The 18,132-nt window shown below is 37.5% G+C and overlaps 1 protein-coding gene across 1 annotated transcript in view; it reads left to right on the top strand.

The window, feature by feature from the left end:
• Positions 1-16,700, top strand: part of LOC150087426 (cilia- and flagella-associated protein 44) — a 577,933-nt gene extending 561,233 nt beyond the window's left edge. The window contains exons 31-32 of the mRNA XM_090372063.1: positions 14,536-14,624; positions 16,310-16,700. Coding sequence (XP_090228189.1) covers positions 14,536-14,541 — 6 coding nt within the window. The 3' untranslated portion in view covers positions 14,542-14,624; positions 16,310-16,700. The remainder of the gene's footprint in view (positions 1-14,535; positions 14,625-16,309) is intronic.
• Positions 16,701-18,132: the final 1,432 nt, after the last annotated feature.

Here is an 18,132-nt window from a genome sequence, read left to right as displayed (position 1 = left end):
GGAATTTTTCTAGCAGGGATAAGGGGGTGATTATTCCCTTGTATAAGGTAATGGTCAGGCCACACCTTGAGTACTGTATGCAGGTCTGGAGGCCTCATTTCAAGAAGGATGTAGAGCTGCTGGAACTAGTACAGAGAAGGGTAACAAGATTAGTGAATGGAACAAAGGGTTGCTCTTACGAAGAAAGGCTTAAGTTTTGCATATTACAGTGTCTGGAGACTAGGCTCCTGCGAAGTGATCTGATTGAGGTGTATAAGGCCTTGAATGGTTTGAGCATGCTCAATGCTGATGGGATTCTTCCTCTTGCTCAGAATAATCACCTGAGTGGGCATAAATTGAAATTGAGGAAAGACAGATGCAGAATAGATGTGCAGAAATTTGCCTTTAGCCAGCGGATAGTTGGTTTGTTTAACAGACTTCCATCCCTTGTTGTGGAAGTTGATAGCCTAAATAAATTTAAGGCTCAGCTGGACAGGTATTTTGAACGAACGGAGGGGTGAAGTGGAAGTTTTTTTTTTCCTGGCTGATGCTGCATAAGCATTAGCATTAGTAGAGGCATTTGATGCAAGATAAGCTTGCTTTCTTGCCTCATACGCCTCTACTAATGCTAACTATTTACACTGTTATTCAACTCTTCTTGAGTTGTTGGTAATGGTGGGAACTGTTTACCCAACAAATCTTTACTAAATAATTCAACAAATTGCTTAAATGGTTCCTGTTCCTCAAACAAACTGGCCACCGCAATCCCAGGGACAACTGTCAGATTACACGGCATAGCTGCTTCGGACAAATTTTCATCTGACATTTTAACAAATTTTAATAAGACTGAGAAAAATTTAACCTCTATTCAATAATACCTTACAAGACAAGCCAACATCAAACGTCCTTTGGCAGTTACCCTATAAAACAGTCAGATATTTAAACTATCACCAAATTTACAAGTTATGAAATATATATACAGTGAAAATCAGGAATGAAAAATCATAATGTACTCTTTCCCATAGGAAAGCATTATTAATACCTGGATGAAAATGCTGATAATTTGAGTATAGATTCAATTTTACTAAAAGTTTAAGATTTGTTGTTTCAACACCCAACTGACAGGTATGCTAAAAATTTCAAAAATTAAGTATTTTGATTGGCTGTTAGAGGTAATTATTTAAGAATTATTAGGCCAGTGGGAAGCCTAAAATTCAAGCTTAAACCAGTGGTCAAATTTAGCCAAAATCAGTGCAATTTAAATCTGTATGCTATTTTCAGGTAATGTTAGAAAACTCTGAAATATCAATTTAAACTTAAATTTAACTATGCAAAAGGGCCCAGGGACCTCTCCTAAGCCATCCTAGGCCTTATAGGCAATTTATATACAGTTATATCCATTATATGGCAATATCAAGTTTAAAGCAAATATTTTGATAATCACTATATACATCAGTCTGGAACTAGCAAAACTCCAAGATGGCGGCCTCCAACAAGCACTTCCCTCCAAAACTATCACCAGGCAACCATGACAGTTTACAATATATTATATATATATAACTTATCAGTTTACAATATGTATTAAGTAAAGAAGTTTTTATGAGAAGACTTGTACAGTCTGAGATGACAGCAGTTATTCATACCTCTGGCCCCAAACCCAACGAGGGAGGGAGGGAGGGAGGGAGAGAGAGAGAGAATCTCTCTCTGTCTCTCTCTCTCTCCTTTTTTTTTTTTTTTTTTTTTAAATATGGCACGGGAATCTCTCTCTCTCTCATTTTTTTTTCTCCTCTGAAGTGGGCCCCCCAGAGGAATCTGGCCCACCATTTGGCAACATCAGGTGGGTCAGAGTCTCGAACTGAGATAGCATGAGCACTATTGGGACTGGCCCACTTTCCCATGGCGTGGACAAGTACCCAGAATCATCTGTCCAGGTGACTGACACTTCTGGGTAGCCAAGTGGCCAGACAACAACAGAACACACACACACACACACACACACACACACACAAGCCTACGTCATTCACATATCTGGCCCATTTGTAGTGATACTGTTCCGCACAGAGATAAGAGGTGGAGATGAACTGGTGTTCAAGGAGCCGCCCTTTATAAAAACACATGTCCAATATGTATTAACTCCAGTTTATCTCTAAGCCAATAGGAAACCTGGGTCTAGATGATGTCACTCCTCAATATAACCCCAGGGGCTCACATCTGGTGAGTACTATGGGCTTGGCACACCCAGGGTCCTGAGCTGGATATCATAATTTTTCCCTTTCTTGGTGATTCACTTCTACTTCTGACACACACACACTCTCTCTCTCTCTCTCTCTCTCTCTCTCTCTCTCTCTCTCTCTCTCTCTCTCTCTCTCTCTCTCTCTCTCTCTCACACACACACACACACACACACACACACACAGGGTAACTCAGGAATTTTTTTTGGCAGAAAAAGCCTCAGGCTTCCTTGCACCATATGGCTAATAATAATAATAATGACAGTTTAAAATACCATGTGTGCAATATATGTATGTTCACACTGTAATTCTAAACCTAAACTACAGTGTGAACATACATAATCTTAGATGAAGTCACATCCACTGTGTCAGCCTCCTGTAACATTTAGTGCCAAAATTTCCCATCCCTGTGCCATCTTAGTCTAGATAGTAGAGGAAAACAATATGGCCAGAACATTCATTCCAATATTTGTTTTTCAGCAACAGCGTAAATTATGAAAATAAAACCAGGCCAGGACAATTTTGTAGTCAAAAATGGTTGCCTGCCTACGTACGGCCATCCATATTTCCAAAAATATAACTAAAAATCTTCTCAAATCAGTATTTGTGAATATAACAAAGTTGGCCGTTAAAAAAGCCATAAGTGCCATTATGGAAACTAAAGAGAATTCCAAATCAGACAGTTTTAGAAATCAATTTCCATCTTTAAAATAACTCAGTCAACCAGAAAATTATGTCATTCTATTCACCAACTATTCACTGACTAGAAGTCACCTTTCTTTTACATGGGGGTGGCCAAAATCATACAAAACAAACATGATAGATGATTTTATTGCCCATTATTTCATTTCACAGGGCGTGTCACAGGGAGGTGTTCTCTCTCTCTTCACTTTTATTTGCTGTAGCTCTGGAACCATTTTTTGCATTCCATAAAGACAACTTTATTACATATGCTGATGACCTGAAATTCTTCATCAAATCTAAAGATCTACAACAAGTTAAGCAAACAAATCAACAAGCCAATAAATGAACTGGAGTATTAGCTTGACTATATTGGACCACATTTAAACCCAAGCAGATCTGCCCAGTTGACAATTACAAAGAAAAAGAGCAGGAACAATATCTCTATGCTGGTAAGTGGATGTGAGTTTCCAAGGGTTAAATCGCACATAAACCTTGGCCTAAAATGGGATGAGGAACTAACATTCTCCAAACACTTTGATTACATCAAAGCAAAAACATATGCAGCACTCTGGACTGCCAACCAGGAGTTAATCAGCATTACAAATCCAGATCTTGTTCAAAAGTATATCTTGAAATGTATACTTCCCATCTCACTGTATGTTTTACAGATTTGGTCCTCTGCCCCACCGAGCAACCTGAAAACTTGCGTATGTACTGAATACTGGCTCTTGAGATGGCTGAACAGGATCTTGAATCACCCATTTACTATCTCTAGAGCCATCCTACTTTCCAACCTCAATATTTCTCCCTGGAAACAGACAATTAACACAAGAAACATTTTCACATTAGCCCAGCTAATAGGAAGATTAGATGCTCCCAGTATTGATGGCTTGTTTCACTCTCATCGAGAAGCTCCCAGTAATTCTAAAACAAGACATCCTCTTCAAAGCAGCTTAAAAAACCTGGACAGCCTAAGTCGCTTTTTTTAGCAAACATGATAGAACTCTTCAATCAACTAAGAAATGAACCGCAAAAGCTCTGTAATGAAAAAGTCTTTGCCGACTCCTATTGTCTCATGCAACTTTAGTGCACAGCTACTCAGCTCAAAACTGCATTCAATTTTGATCCCTTTTAACTATTATTATTAACTATCTTCTTATTATTCTAGATGTCCACCTAAGTTGCCAACATTTGAAATATTCTATTTATAAAATTATAATTACTCATATATTTCAAAATTTTGTATTCAACCTTTCAGGGTGAAACATCCCATGGACTTTGTAGCCTTTTTGCTTTTGAGGTCTGCTTCACACCTTAGAATGTAACTCACACCCTTCTAGCCAATGGCTGTCCCAGGGGTATCTCCTCAACGTTGAAATAAATTAATAATAATAATATCTGGGAGCTAACTATAAGAGTTAAAACACCAAGCATGAACCTTATGATTTTCTGGAAGAAAGTGACAATGTGTGTGGACATGTGTTGTGTCCCATGCATGGTGGCATCCAAAACTTCAATTCAACTCTGCCACATTACACTGCTTTATCTGCGAAGTGCGTGTCCCGTTCTGTTTGCCCTGCTGCACCCAGCCCTTAGGGAGCAGCGATCATCAGGATGGCTGCTCCCCAGCACCTGTCCACACCACAAGGAAGAAGGCCACAACAATACAAGTGACACTGTTGACAAGCTCCGAAGCAACCGGCCAGTAACATCAGTGACAACAAGAGAAGGGATTGATGCGCTGATCAAAGAGGACCACCACATCACAACACGTGTGACGCAGTAGGTATAGTGAAAATAAATGTGTGACGCAGTAGGTATAGTGAAACTGCTGTGACAACCATCATATAGGAACTAGGCTACAACAAGGTTTGCACCTGGTCGGTTCCAAAAATGTTGACACATGAGCACAAAGAAGCCCGGAAAGTCATCTGTATGGAACTTCTCCAGTGAAGGAGAAGGAGAGGTTTTTTTTATAAGAAAAGTGAAGGAGAGGTTTTTTTTATAAGAAAACATCTTTGGCGGCACCTACTAAATTTCGGACTGAAGTAAAACCAATTTGTCAAGATTCTGCAACATGGAAATGACGTTATTTAACATAATTTCCAGTTTGTCTATCAGATCGACAAACCAGATGAAACAGGTGTCAGTGACGGAAATGACAATTTTGCGACACAATTTTATCGATTTAAAGCACCATTCATGCAACAAGGCATGAATGATGCTTCAATTGGTGTGTCATTTATCCCGCATTATTTTCTTGTTACACATGAATGTATGTTTGTGAGTTTGAAACTTGATGCTCCCCAAAGTCTCACTAGTGGAGACAGACAGTAACTTGTCAATCATTGTGATGCTGTCTTCTTTGTTCTCGGCTAAAGGATCTTTGGTAGCATTATTTAGTCACAGCAAAATGTGCGTGTGTGGACTACTGCGATGTTGAAATTCTATGTGCTTGAAAAAGTTGACCACGTAAAATTGCCCAATATTCAGCTGTAACATTTCGATTGCAATATGTTCATAATTACATCCACAATTTTCTTGAAGTATATCACACAAGTTACAGCAACTTCGTTCACTAGCATCACCTTCTGCATGAAGTCCATGTTGCTCGCATCATTCTCACCTGCCCCTTATTCTATAACTTGTACAATAGCTCAAGCAAGTGCAGCCAACCGTTTTTAATGGCACTCAAAGAGTTAAGAACGTTGCAGGTTTACTGAGCTGTCTAATCATAGCAAATAGAGCGTGCTTACATCGGGTTTGGATTATCCTTAGGAAGGCCAAATTGTTTTAGATAGAGCTGTTAATATATTCTTTGGATTGAACTTGCTCACAGGTCAGTTTTGTATCTTTACCTGTGTATTTGAAAGCCACCGTCAAAGAGTCTCTCGTTCTCAGTCTCATTATCTTCATTGCTACATAAAGGAGATGATATGGAGTAACACCACTTCAGTCAGATCATCTGAGCTCGCTCATTACCATCATGAATGGAGAGGATATCAGAGACAGGGTGTGACACAGATATAAGCAGTGGAGAATTGGAATTTGGGGAGAACAATATGTACAGAAAGGATAGGAAGGGAGGAGGGGTTATGCTGTTAGTTAAGAAATGCATAAAATCTAAGGAAGTGCATCCAGTTGACATAGGTGGCCAGTGCAATGTTGAGTCAGTTTTGTGTGACATAAACACAGAAAATGAGAGTAGAAGTGTGTTTTAGGCCTAATGACTCTGATGAGTACAATGAACAATTGTACAAAGAAATAGATTAGGGCAGTAAATCAGAATGTTGTGTAATGGGGGATTTTAACTTTCCAGATATTGACTGGAACTTGTGGATTGGTCACTCGCACTTTTTGTGGATTTATTGGAGGATTGTTTTATTATTATTATTATTATCCATATGGTTCAAGGAAGCCTGAAACTTATGCTGCACCAGCGAAAAAAAAAATTTCAGTACCCTGAGAGCGAGAGAGAGATGTAGGAGGGAATCACCAAAAAAAGAAGAATGATGATATCCAGCTCAGGACCCTGGGTGTGCCAAGCCCATGCTCACCAGATGTGAGCCCCTGTTCTACAGCAACATGTTCAAGGAGCAACCAGAGGAGGGCAATACTCTTGATCTGATTATCAGCAGTGATGGCTCATGCATTAGGAATTTACAGATAAAGGAACCACTAGGTAGCAGTGATCCCAGTGTACTGATGTGGGAATTAACTTAAAGCTGTAACTACCATCAAGAGTAAAGGGAAGGGTTTTTGTTTTCATAAAGGTGACTACAGTGGTCTCAGGTAGTTTTTAAATTCTATACAGTGAGATCAACTGATGATGTTAAAAACAGTAAATTCTACATGGGAATCCTTCAAGGAAGCTACTAGTCTTTTCTTGGAAGCTACTAGGCTTTTTCATACCAGCTAAGAAATACTGTTCAAGACTTAAGCCTACATGGATATCAAGATGAACTAATAAGGCTTGTGACAGAGAAGAAAAATATGTGGCATGACACAAGTCTATGGCAGATATAAGATAGTCTGTAATCAAGTCACAAAGGAAGTTAGGCAAGTGACGACTGATTACAAGAAATCCTTGGCAAAGGATGCAAAGAAAAACAAGGACTTCTTTACTTATGGAAACTCTGGAAGGAAGGGGATGAATCAGACTGGTCCACTTGATATTGGTGGTTCAACTGTTGATGATCCTGCTCAGATAGCTGACAAACTGAATGAGTATTTTGCATCTACATTCACACATGAGGAATTCTTTAAGGTTGGGGAGGACAGAAGTTTACTAAACTCTAAGAGGGAGCTAAATGATTTTGTAATAACAGAGAGAAAAGTGGAGGAGAAATTGTTGAAATTAAACATAAACAAGGAACCTGGGGCAGATAGAATCTATCAAGTTATACTGAAAGAGGCAGCGAGGGAAGTAAGCAAACCCTTAGCCATAATTATGAGAGCATCCTTAGATTCAGGGTAGTCCCCATGAACTGGAGATATGCAAATGTATCCCCAATTCACAAAGGGGGTTCAAAGAATGACGCAAATAATTATAGAACTGTTAGTTTAACTTCTGTTCCGGGGAAAATAATGGAGTCACTGGTTAAAGAAGTGATACAGGATCACCTAGACAAGACTGCAGTAATAGTTCAGACACAGCATGGATTTGTTAAGAGGAAGTCTTGTCTGACCAATTTGATTGTATACTATGATGTGGAGGCACCTCCGTAGCCAAGTGGGCAGGAGCGGCAGTGCGTAGCATGCGTTTCTTGATTAGAGCAGGGTTCGAGCCCGTGACCACCAAATACAGAGAATGCGGAAAGGTCAGGGAATGACCACTGCATATCCCCGGAACCATATGGCCTTAGTTGCTAATGCTCCTAAAAAACCAAATAACAACAACAACTACTATGACTTGGTCAAAAAGGAACTGAATGCAAAAAATAATTTTCATATCATATACTTGGATTTCAGGAAAGCGTTTGATACTGTTCCACATGGAAGACTGCTGTACAAATTGGAGTGGTATGGCATTGAGGGCAAGTTGCTGCAGTGAATAAAAGGGATGGTTGAGTGGAAGACGGCAGAGAGTGGTAATAAATAGACACTGGTCTACGTGGACTGAGGTTATTAGTGGAGTCCCTCAGGGTTCAGTGCAGGGCCCACTGTTGTTTTGTGTATTTATTAATGATATCGATGAAGGTATATCAGGCTTAATATCCAAGTTTGTAGATGATACAAACGTTGTCAGGGTTGTTAATGAAAGTAAAGACAGTATGCTACTGCAACAGGATCTAGAAAAGTTAGGCAGGTGGGCTGAGAAGTGGCAACTGAAGTTTAATATTGACAACTGCAAAGTACTGCTACCCATATTTGCTACACTAAGGGAGGTGGAAAATGAAAAAGACCTCAGGGTAATTGCGCAGTTGGATATGAAGTTCTCTAAGCAGTGCAGATGAGCTGCCAGAGCAGGTCATGGAGTTTTGTCGATGATATATAGGGATTTTGCTAGCAGAGACAAGGAGGTGATTATACCTCTGTATAAGGCAATGGTCAGGCAATGCCTTGAGTACTGTGTACAGGTCTGGAGGCCTCATGTTAGGAAGGATGTAGTGTTCCTAGAATGAGTATAGAGAAGGGCAACAAGATTGGTGAGAGGAACAAAGGGGTGCGCTTATGAAGAAAGGCTTAAGTTCTGAAAATTACAGCATTTGGAGACTAGGCACCTGCGAGGTCATCTGACTGAGGTGTATAAGGCCTTAATTGTTTGAGCAGTCTCAGTGCTGATGGGATTCTTTTGCTTGCTCAGGTTAAGAACCTGAGGGAGCATAGATTCAAATTGAGGAAAGACAGTGTAGAATAGATGTGCAGAAGTTTGCCTTTAGCCAGTGGATAGTTGATTGTTGGAACTGTTGTTGTGGAAGTTGATAGCTTAAATAAATTTAAGGCTGGACAAACATTTGGAGTGACCGGATGGGTGAAATGGGAAGGGGCTTTTTTTTTTTTTATTTAATCTAATTTTTTTTTTTATTATTATTATTATTTTTTTTTGCTAATGCTCTATTAACTTGCTTTCTGGCATCATATGCCTCAACTAATGGTAATGCTAAAACCATAATGTAAGAACTAAATAGCACAATACACATCAGCTTAGCACAGTATTTTAAATTAATAAATCAATCATTACTTTTCATTGTTAATCAATTAAATAGTATTTAGACAGAAATTTTGCCCCAGACTAAATCAGCAAAGTAACAAGCACAAAGTAGCGGGAGTGCGTTAGCTCGGGGGAGAACTGAATGGGACAATTCTCCAATGCATCATAGCCTAAAAAAATGTGCAACTTTGGAGTGTTTATGAATCTTTCTGGAAGAGGACATGATCTAGCCATGGAGAACGTCTTTGTGCGTGATAGGTGCAGGGCATCAGGAAATTAGGTGCCAAATCAGTGTTCTGATGGGTATTTATAAGAGTGAAGAGTAGGGTAGATGCCCTCGAAGGAAATAAAATTGAGGACCCATCAAGCTCTCGGAGGTCCAACTCAATGCCAGAACTCACTCTTGTGCATCAGGAAACATGACAGCAATGTTCAAAGCGTAAAGAGCTGGTTCCACAGGAGCTAGTTATTGTCGGTGACTCTATTGTCAGAGAGACAGGAAATATATTCTGCAAAAAAGGATAAATGGAATAAAACCAGAGTATGTCTGTCAGGGATAAATGCTGATGAAATTATAGAGCAGATTAAAGGGCACAAATAGTGATGTTGTTGTACACGTTAGCACTAATGACATTAAAAGTAGGAGATCATTGGACTTACTTAAAAAGTACAGGTCAATGTTGAGAAAAAGTTGCAAGTTAGGGTTAAATTTGAAAGTGTCTCCAATTCTGCCCAGACACAGTAGGAGGGAGTATATGATGAGAGCCTGGTCAATCAATTTGGCCCTGGAGAGATTGTGCAAGGTTCATGGGGTAAAATATTTCTCAGCTTGGTTTGTGCTTGTTAACAGGAGAGACTGCTTCTGCAGGGATGTGAGACACTTAAATAGAAAGGGTGTAAGAGTATTTGTTGATGCTGTAGAGGCAGTGTTAGGTGCGTCGGAAAACTGCTAACTTGGGGGGGGGGGATTCACAGTCTAATGGATTAATAGTAGCCACAGGCAGAGGTAAAAGTGATTCTTGCACTGCTTCTATTGAAATGAGCAGCAGTCTTGAAAGCAACATTCTGGGGATTTCCAGGATTGCTGGGAATTATCATGGAAAAAATAAATACCTGGGCTGTGTTAGAATAACTAAGAGTAAGAACAGGTGCATGCATACTTAAATGTACACTAATGCTAAAAGTTTAGTAAATAAATTTGATGAATTTGAGTTGCTGGTCAAGGCAGATATTGTTGGGATAACAGAGACGTGTTGTAACATAGATATAAGTAGTTAGAATTGGAATTTGGGGAGCACAATATGTATAGAAAAGATAGACAAGATAGAAAAGGAGGAGGGTTTATGCTGTTAGTTAAGAAACACATAAAATCTAAGGAAGTGCATCTAGCTGACATGGGTGGACAGCGTAATGTTGAGTCAGTTTGCTGTGACATAATCACTGGGAAAGCAAATTTGAGAAAAGGAGTCTGTTATAAGCCCAATTAATCAAATGAGTACAATGAACAACTGCACACACAAATAGATTCAGCCAACAAATCAGATTGCCTTATAATGGCAGATTTTAACTTCCCAGATATTGACTGGAACTTGTGGGTTGGTCATTCGCACACTAACAAGGTTTTGTGAATTTATTGGATTATTCTTTTCTACAGCATCATGTTTTAGAGGCAACTAGAGGGAGAAATACTCTTGATCTGATTATCAGCAGCAATTCTTCGTGTATTAAAAATCTGCAGAAAAAGGAAACACTAGGTAGCAGTGATCACCGTGTACTGATGTAACTACCATCAGGGGTAAAAAGAAAGGTTTTTTCCTTTCATAAAGGTGACTACAGTGGTCGCAGACAGTTTTAAATTCTATACTGTGGGACCAACTGATTATGTTACCAACAGCAAATTCTAATTGGGAAGTATTCAAGGAGTAATCTTAGAAACTACCAGGCTTTTCATACCAACTAAGAAATACTGTTCAAGGTTTAGTCCCAAATGGAAGGCAGATGAACTAATGAGACTTGTGGCAGAGAAGAAAAATGCATGGGATGCATATAAATTATCAGGTGACACAGAAAACTATATTAGATATAACATAGTCTGCAACCAAGTCACAAAGGAGGTTAGGCAATGAAGGCAAATTATGAAAACTATTTGGCAAAGGATACAAAGAAAAACCGCAAAGACTTCTTTACTTATGTAAACTCTAGAAGGAAGGTGATGAATCAAGATTAGTCCACATGACGTTGACGGTTCGATTGTTGATGAACCTGCTGAGGTGGCTGACAGGCTCAATAAGTATTTTGCATCTATATTCACAAATTAGGAAGTTCGTAGGAAAGTGGAGGCCAGAAGCTTATCAAACTCTGACACAGAGCTGAATGATTTTGTAATAACTGAGAGCAAAGTGGAGGAGAAATTGTTCAAATTGAACATAAGAAAGTAAGCAAACCCTTAGCCATAATTATGAAAGCTTCCTTAGACTCAGGGGAGGTCCCCATGGACGGAAGATGTGCAAATGTGTCCCCAATGCACAAAGGGTGACACAAGTAATTACACCCCTGTTATTTTAACATCTGTTCCAGGGGAAAATAATGGAGTCACTGTTAAAGAAGCAATGCAGGATCATCTGGACAAGAATACAGTTATAGTTCAGACACAGCATTGGTTTCCTAAAGAGAAATTTTGTCTGACAAATTTGATTGGATCCTGTGATGTAGTTACAAAGGAACCGGATGCAAAAAAAATAATTTTGATATCATATACTTGGATTTTAGGAAAGCTTTTGATACTGCTGCACACGGAAGACTACTGTACAAATTGGAGCAATAGAGCAAGGTGCCTACATTGGATAAAAGGCTGGTTGAGTGGGAGAACACAGAAAGTACTAATGAATGGACACTGCTCTTCGTGGATTATGTTATTAGTGGAATCCCCCAGGGGTCCGTGTTGGATCCATTGTTGTTTTAGATGGGCTGAGAGGTGGCAAATGAAGTTTAACATTGATAAATGTAAAGTACTGAATATGGGAAGCAGTAACCCCAGAGTAACGTATCAACTGTGTGGCACTACACTAACGGTGGTAGAGAATGAAAAGGACCTGGGGATAATTGTGCAGTCAGATATGAAGTTTTCTGAGCAGTGCAGACCGTCTGTAAGAGTAGCTCATGGTGTCTTGTCAATGATATACAGGAATTTTTCTTGCATTGATAAGAAGGTGATTATCCCCTTGTATAAGGCAATGGTCAGGCCACACCTTGAGTACAGGTCTGGAGGCCTCATTTTTAAGAAGGATCTGGAGCTGCTGGAACGGGTACAGAGAAGGGCAACAAGATTGAATGGAACAAAGGGTTGCTCTTACGAAGAAAGGCTTAAGTTTTGCAAATTACAGTGTGTGGAGAGTAGCCACCTGCAAGGTGATCTGATTGAGGTGTATAAGGCTTTGAATGGTTTGAGCACACTCAATGCTGATGGAATTCTTCCTCTTGCTCAGAATAATTGCCTGAGAGGGCATAAATTCAAATTGAGGAAAGGCAGTTGTAGGATAGATGTGCTGAAGTTTGCCTTTAGCCAGTGGGTGGTTGATTGCTGGAACAGATTCCATCTGTCGTTGTAGCAGTTGATAGCTTAAATAGATTCAAGGCAGAACTAGACAAACATTTGGAGTGAGTAGATGGGTGAAATGAGAAGGGTTGTTGGTTTTTTTTTGTTTTTTTTGGCTGATGCTATATAAGCTTGCTTTCTTGCATCATATACCTCTACTAATGCTAATGCTAATATTGATTAAGGTATATCACAGTTAATGTCAAAGTTTGCAGATGATACAAAATTTGGCAGGGTTGTGTGACTGACAGTAACGATAGTACACTACTGCAACAGGAACTAGAAAAGTTGAGCAGATGGGCTGAGAGGTGGTAACTGAAGTTTAACATTGACAAATGTAAAGTATAGATGTGCATATGGGTAGTAGTAACCCCAGAATGAGGTACCAACTGGGTGGCGCCTCCGTAGCCAGGTGGGAAGGAGCAGCAGTGCGTAGCACACGTTTCTTGATTAGACCAGGGTTTGAGCCCATCACCACCAAATACGGAGGATGCGGAAAGGTCAGGGAATGACCACCGCATATCACGGAGCAATATGGCCTTAGTTGCTAATGCTCCTAAAAACCAAATAACCAACCAACCAACCAACTGGGTTGTACTACACTCAGGGTATTGGAGAATGAAAAGGACCTGGTGGTAATTGTGCAGTCAGATATGAAGTTTTCTGAGCAGTGCAGACAGGCTGCAAGAATAGCTCATGGTGTCTTGTCAGTGATATACAGGAATTTTGCTAACAGGGATAAAGGAAGTGATTTTCCCCCTGTATAATGCATTGATCAGGCCACACCTTGAGTACTGTATACAGGTCTGGATGCCTTACTTTAGGAAGGATGTACAGCTTCTGGAATGAATACAGAGAAGGGCAACAAGGTTAGTGAGTTGAACAAAAGATTGCTGTTACCAAGAAAGTATTACATTCTGCAGATTGCAGTGTCTGGAGACTAGGCGCCTGCGAGGTGATCTGATTGAGATGTTTGAATGGTTTGAGCAAGCTCAATGCTGATGGGATTTTTCCTCAGATTACTCAACTGAGAGGATATAAATTCAAATTGAGGAAAAACAATTGTAGAATAGATGTGTGGAAATTTTCCTTTAGCCAGTGGTGGTTGAGAGTTGGAACAAACTTCCATATATTGTAGTGAGGTCAACAACTTAAATAAGTTCATGGGAGTACTAGACAATCATTTTTTAATTTAAAAAAAAATGATGAAATATTTAATATGTAAGTTGAAACCTATGCTTGCTTTTAGGCCATCTTTACCATTTCTTTTCTTTCCTGCTGTTAAAAACAATGACGATTTTAAAAAAGGATTTTATTAAATTATACTAAACATATCTTGAGTATTACATTACTATGATAAATGTAGTATTTACATAATAATACTATCATTAAAAGACACTAATTACTGCATCAGCAAAGAAAGCAAATAAACCCTGCTGAATTTAAAAAAAAAGTATATGAATGCACCAATAAATAGGAAGAGACAGAGTTACAATGAGCAGGCTATCGATCTTCAGTGATTCAAATTAAACATGATATAAACATGACCTGCACTGTCAATAATTTCTATGAAATAAATGAAACTGCACCATAAACAATGCCTAGTCTCCATCATCCTTTTTCCCAAACCCAAAATTCAAGCAGAAGCAGCATTATATCTGAATTTATTCCTTGAAACCTTAAAAAATTGTAATTAAGTGGGAAAGTGTTTTAAATGGGAGCGCTATAATAAAAAATTCATAGGATTGATCTTGAGACTGGAAGAAATGAGTCCTATAAACAGTGTGTTATAACAGGAGTTTACCGTATAATATATGTGTAATGAAAAAAATATATATATCATAATATATATATATAACTTATATAAATTTTCTTCTTTTTTTCTCCTCCAGAATTGAATACTAAGCCATTGTCAGATGGAGCGAACTGTTCATTCTTTTCACACATCATTACAAATGATATGAACTGGAGCATTTTGGCAGTAAGTTAATTCAAAGTAAAATGCAATGTCATGTTTTGTATATATAATTTGTGTTTTTTAAGTATGTATAATTTTTTGTATAATATTTATACTGCCACACTGCTTTTTAATTTCTGAAATAAGTTAGTTCTTGTTTCAGTTTTTGTAATGATGAAATGCCAGAATCCATGCCATTTGACTCATCATACAATATTCTCTGACAAAGATATATTTTATAAAGCTATAAAATAAATGTATACTCTGAGATGGGCCATAGAGTCAAATAGAGCTTTTTTTATACACTATGTCTGTAATCTGTAGATTATACTCTGATGATCAATGTGGATTATTTTTATGACCTTGTAATTTTCTAATGCTTATTTATGTTATACTCATATTTAACTGTTTTATTTTTGTAAAAATTAAGTCAGATCTAGCTCTGTAATTTATTACATTCATCGGTTTTATTTTGTGCATACATAAAATAAGTCTTTTCAGTTTTATTGACAAAGTCCTAAAATTCTTAATTGATGTATTTAAAAATATTCAGATTAAGATTTAATCTGGGTTTTTTTGTAAAACATTTAATCTTCTCATGAGTATATGCATAGATTTATGTTTTGCAGGGTGTGCTATCTGGAATACCAGAGCAGTATTCCAAAACATTATTTAAAAAAAAAAAAAAAAAAAAAAAAATCCATTAATGTACAAATTATCTTGAAACAACTTTTCCAGTATGTTCTGCCAACTGTTATCTATGTTTCCAGCTAATAGTAGACAAAGTGTTAATAAGCAGCAGCATAAAAATAGGTTTGAAAATCAGAGGAGCAAACCAAAAATATTATCCTCAATTGTCTGACTTACAAATATATATACAGGATATTACTGCTTCGAAAAGTAATCTTTTTAAAATTTACCATTTAAAAAAAATATTAAATTTTAAAAAAATTTAATTCTAATTTGATTTTTGACAGTTAATTTACTCCAGTTTTGGGCAATTAATTTTTTAAAGCATTTATGTAACAAAATTTTCATTTTTCACAAACTTCAAAACCATAAAGAAACGCTCCACACAACCCACTCTTATCAGAGCATAACTACTAGGAGCCCACACAAGTTTGGGCTACTCAGTCACTTGTTAAAGGATTAACCCCCCCCCCTTTTTTTTTTAATAAATTCTTACTGAGATGAGAGGAGATAAATCAACTCAGAGACCAAAGATCAATCTTAAGAGCCAAAACACACACAAAATGTATAGAAATTCGACAGCTCGTTCATCTCAAAAACATTTAATTATAGAAAATACATGCTTATACACTGCTTTGCAAAAATTAAGTTTGTTAATTAATCTAGAAGGTTACAATAATTAAATTTTGACATTTCCGGTTGGATTTCCTTGTTAATCTTTACATGGACATCAAATTAACAATAAAAAGAGTTCAATTAACACAAATAAATAAAAGTTCATTCAATCAGTGGAGCTACACATATTAAGTAGCAATATGAAGCATAGTATTAGGCTTTGTTTGATTGAGATGTTTGTTTTTTTGTTTAAGTAATTCCTCATATAATACAATTTGATGTTTCAGATTAAGATTGGTAAAAAGATCAACTGAAAGTGCTGTGATTTAATTATAATTATACTGTACTTTTTAAGTAAAATTATTTTTCAGTTTAATTTAATAAAAACTTATTTTTTACAACAGGTGGATATTTCATATCGTATGCTGATCAGAAGTCCCATCATAAGGGAGAACTACATGTGCCTTTACTTTAGACTGGGCATCTCAAATTGAAAAAGTGGGAACCTCCCTTTGAGACCCCACTTCTAAAGTAAACAGGACAAATAAGAGTATTTTTATTTTCCAGGCTTTCTTTATACTATCTCATCTGTTCAACCCCTAAATAATATAATATAATACTGTATATTGGTATATTGTGATTCTCTATGAAATCAGCCAGTAAGTACTAACCATCATTAAAAAAAATTTCATCTAAAAAAAAAAAAAACCATAGCCTCCAAATGCCTTAAGGTGGCACTGTAATCAACAGAATACCATAATAATAGATTCTGTATTTGAATATAGACAAGTTATAAGGGGCATATATCTGTTGTGTGTATACAGTTAATGTAATCTCTAATATTAATCAAAAAACTGCAAATTTGAAAAATAATACATGTTGTGCCAATATGTATTATTCAATTTTCATTTTTCTTTTCAAAAACTTTTATCTATCTATCTTTAAGGATAAATAGGCAGTGTAATTAACACTTCTTGCTTCCATTTTGTATTAAAAATTATGACATAAGTAAGGATACACATACATTTTGCACATTATATATTTATATTGAATAATGTGCTTTAAATTCAAGTATTGCCATAACACTCTACTTGAATTTTGTATCAATGTCCAATATTTCCATGGTGATAATTAATAAAAATTTTAAATTATATTGCTTTATAAATTTGTTTTCCTCATGATTATACTGAGCTCATCATCAGAACACTCAGTGACAGCCCAGGTATTTTCCCACCCAAGGCATATCTTAATGTTGCTTCCCTTTTAAGGCACTATTTTTGTATATTTTCTTTATTTTAGCATTAGTATTATCAAAGGCACATGATGCAAGAAAGCAAGCTTGTAAAAAAAAAAAAAAAAACCCTTATTTCACCGATTTACTCAATCCAGATGTTTGTCAAGTTCTGCCTTGAATCTATTTAAGCTATCAACCTCTACAACGACAGATAGAAGTTTGTTCCAGCAATCAACCACCCGCTGGCTAAAGGCAAACTTCCACACATCTATCCTACAACCATCTTTCCTCAATTTGAATTAATGCCCTCTCAGGCGATTATTGTGAGCAAGAGGAAGAATCCATCAGCAATTGAGCATGCTCAAACCATTCAAGAATTTATACACCTCAATCAGATCACCTCACAGGTGCCTAGTCTCCAGACACTGTAATTTGCAAAACTTAAGCCTTTCTACATAACAGCAACCCTTTGTTCCATTCACTAATCTTGTTGCCATTCTCTGTACTCATTCCAACAGCTCTACATCCTTCTTAAAATGTGGCCTCCAGACCTGTATACATTACTCAAGGTATGGTCTGACCATTACCTTATACAAGGGGATAATCACCTCCTTATCCCTGCTAGAAAAATTCCTGTATATCATTGACAAGACACCATGAGCTACTCTTGCAGACCATCTGCACAGCTCAGAAAACTTCATATCTGCCTGCACAATTATCCCCATGTCCTTTTCATTCTCTACCACTGTCAGTGAAGTGGTACCACAGAGTTTATACGTTACTCTGGGATTACTGCTTCCCATATGTAGTACTTTACATTTTTCAATGTTAAACTTCATTTGCCACCTCTCAGCTCATCTGCTCAACTTTTCTAGATCCTGCTGCAGCAGTGTACTGTCATTAATGTCATTAACAACCCTGCCAACCTTCGTATTGTCTGCAAACTTTTAGCCTGATATACGGCGCCTCTGTAGCCAGGTGGGCAGGAGCAGC

The sequence above is a fragment of the Mastigoproctus giganteus genome, chromosome 4 (genome assembly GCF_048544385.1).
Source record: "Mastigoproctus giganteus isolate SK-2022 chromosome 4, ASM4854438v1, whole genome shotgun sequence".
Lineage (NCBI taxonomy): Eukaryota > Metazoa > Arthropoda > Arachnida > Uropygi > Thelyphonidae > Mastigoproctus > Mastigoproctus giganteus.
This window is presented reverse-complemented; position numbering and strand designations above follow the sequence as displayed.